Below are 2,211 nucleotides of genomic sequence, written 5' to 3'. Positions count from 1 at the left end.
AAATAATTTAAAGAAAAAATGATTTATCATTAATTTATAATATATAATATATAATAATATATAAAATTTATATTTTTAATTAATAATTTAAATATGATATTATAATAATATTAAAATTATAATATATATTAAAATCTAAGTGGAAAAACCATTGAATGACTATCTCATAATTCATAAAACAATACAATTATAGCAAAATTGCAATGTATAATCAATTTTTTAAGATGTATAAGCTTTTAATTTTTTACGATTGTCTATTCTAATTCTATTCTAATTCTATTCTAATCTCTTTTTTCTTTATTTGTTATATCTTCCGTTGATATCAGTAAAATATAAAGAATAAAGACTAAATCATCTATCCTAAGCATTATGTAACAATTCCGAATTCTGAATTTTTATCGAATTATATGATTATATTTCAATTGACTTGTTTTGTCAATCTATTTAAAATAATCTAATATAATACTTAATAATTTTGTATCTACATGTTAAATATGCTAAACTAAATTTTAAAATAATGAGAAATTGCAACAATTACAATTTGATTTTTCTTTCTTTAAAGATTTTTATAATACATAAAAAACAATTTTTTTACCTTAAATATTATAATTAAATATATTTATCTTAAACAAATACAATTTGTTTCGAATGTGTTAAAAAGTATTAAAAAAATTTTAATTTTTAATTTTTCAGTGAGTAAGTATGATTTTAAATAATATATACCTTCATCAGTATCTTCTTCTGATGTACTATCACGTTCTAATGTCGTATTGGACGCAATATGTGGCGGAAACAAAATATATTGAATGATACACGGATATGATGTATCATTTTCACCAACTCCTTGCATTTGTACTTCAAGAACCATATTTATAATACCTGCTGCTGAATATGTGAAATTGAAGCCCTCAGCTAAACGTATTCTATGAATAACATATAAAATAAATATATATAATATTTTTATAAATTATTTTTTTAAAAGTATAAATTTAATATATTAATTATAATATAAATCAAATTTCAATTTAATGAAATAAAATTCATTTCTTCTTTTCTTTCTAAAAAATTACTTTTTATAATTATATTATATTTTATATTATTATTATTATATATTTTTATATTTTTTGACAAAATGATATGTTACCTGTTATATTTTTAATATCTATATAAATTATAATATATATAAAGATATTTTATAGAAATATATAAAAAAAATATTCTTTTTTTTAATAATATGAGAAAATTGCAGTTTTTTAAAAATTATCATTGTTTATATGAAAACTGAATATAACATATAAAATGATAGAATATATTAATGGCAACAAATAGATTAAATTATTTAAATTATTTAAATTAATTAAATTTTTTTAATATAGTCATTTTGTTAGAATAATTAATAATATTATTACGAGTGTGATAATTTCATACAAGTTATAATAATATCATAGCCAATATAAACTATGATATAGAAGATGACAATATCGATTATCATCGAAATTAAAAATATGGATTTTTATGAATGAAATCTTGTATTGATCACGAAACGGACGTGTTGCTCTTTTCTTTTTTCAAGAATATATTGTATAATAAATTAATTATTATTGTAAATAATCATAAATTAATATTAAATTGTAATTAGTATAAAAGTGTGTAAAAAAAGTTGTAAAAAAAGTTATAAAAAAATGAATATCAGACGAATACAATAATATATAAATCATAAATAAATAAAAAATTATTTCTGGAACTAAATTAAAATAAAAATCCAAAAATATTCTATTATTTTATCATAATATATTTTATGAAATATATATTAATAAAATATAAAAAATTCATTTCAAGAATTTGAATCATTAAAAATCTTCAACTTTTGATGATATTAAAATTACTTTTGTTAAAAATATAAATAATTAAAGAATTAAATAATTAAAAATAATTAAAGAAAAAAAACATAAAAAAATATAAAAATAAAATATATTTTTTTTCAATAAAGATTTCATATTTTTATAAACAATAAAGATATAATAAAATATTTAAAACTTTTTTTAGATTAAAAATATGTAAATTAATAATAAAAGTAGAACATAAATAAGTATTTTTTGAATAAAATTAAATTTTTAATTTTTCGAGAAAAAGTTAAGTATTTCTTTAATTTTTATTGCTGAGTATTTTTTATATACTCGAATATAAATTACTTCATAAGAAAAATTAATA

The 2,211-nt window shown here is 15.6% G+C and overlaps 1 protein-coding gene across 2 annotated transcripts in view; it reads right to left on the bottom strand.

Moving 5' to 3' along the window:
- Nucleotides 1-2,211, bottom strand: part of LOC102679473 (KICSTOR complex protein SZT2-like) — an 11,882-nt gene that overhangs the window by 1,791 nt on the left and 7,880 nt on the right. For both annotated transcript variants that reach the window (XM_006624658.2, XM_006624659.2), the window contains exon 5: nt 724-923. In XM_006624658.2, coding sequence (XP_006624721.1) covers nt 724-923 — 200 coding nt within the window. The remainder of the gene's footprint in view (nt 1-723; nt 924-2,211) is intronic.

The sequence above is a fragment of the Apis dorsata genome, unplaced genomic scaffold (genome assembly GCF_000469605.1).
Source record: "Apis dorsata unplaced genomic scaffold, Apis dorsata 1.3 scaffold_1092, whole genome shotgun sequence".
NCBI classification, from domain to species: Eukaryota; Metazoa; Arthropoda; class Insecta; order Hymenoptera; family Apidae; genus Apis; species Apis dorsata.
This window is presented reverse-complemented; position numbering and strand designations above follow the sequence as displayed.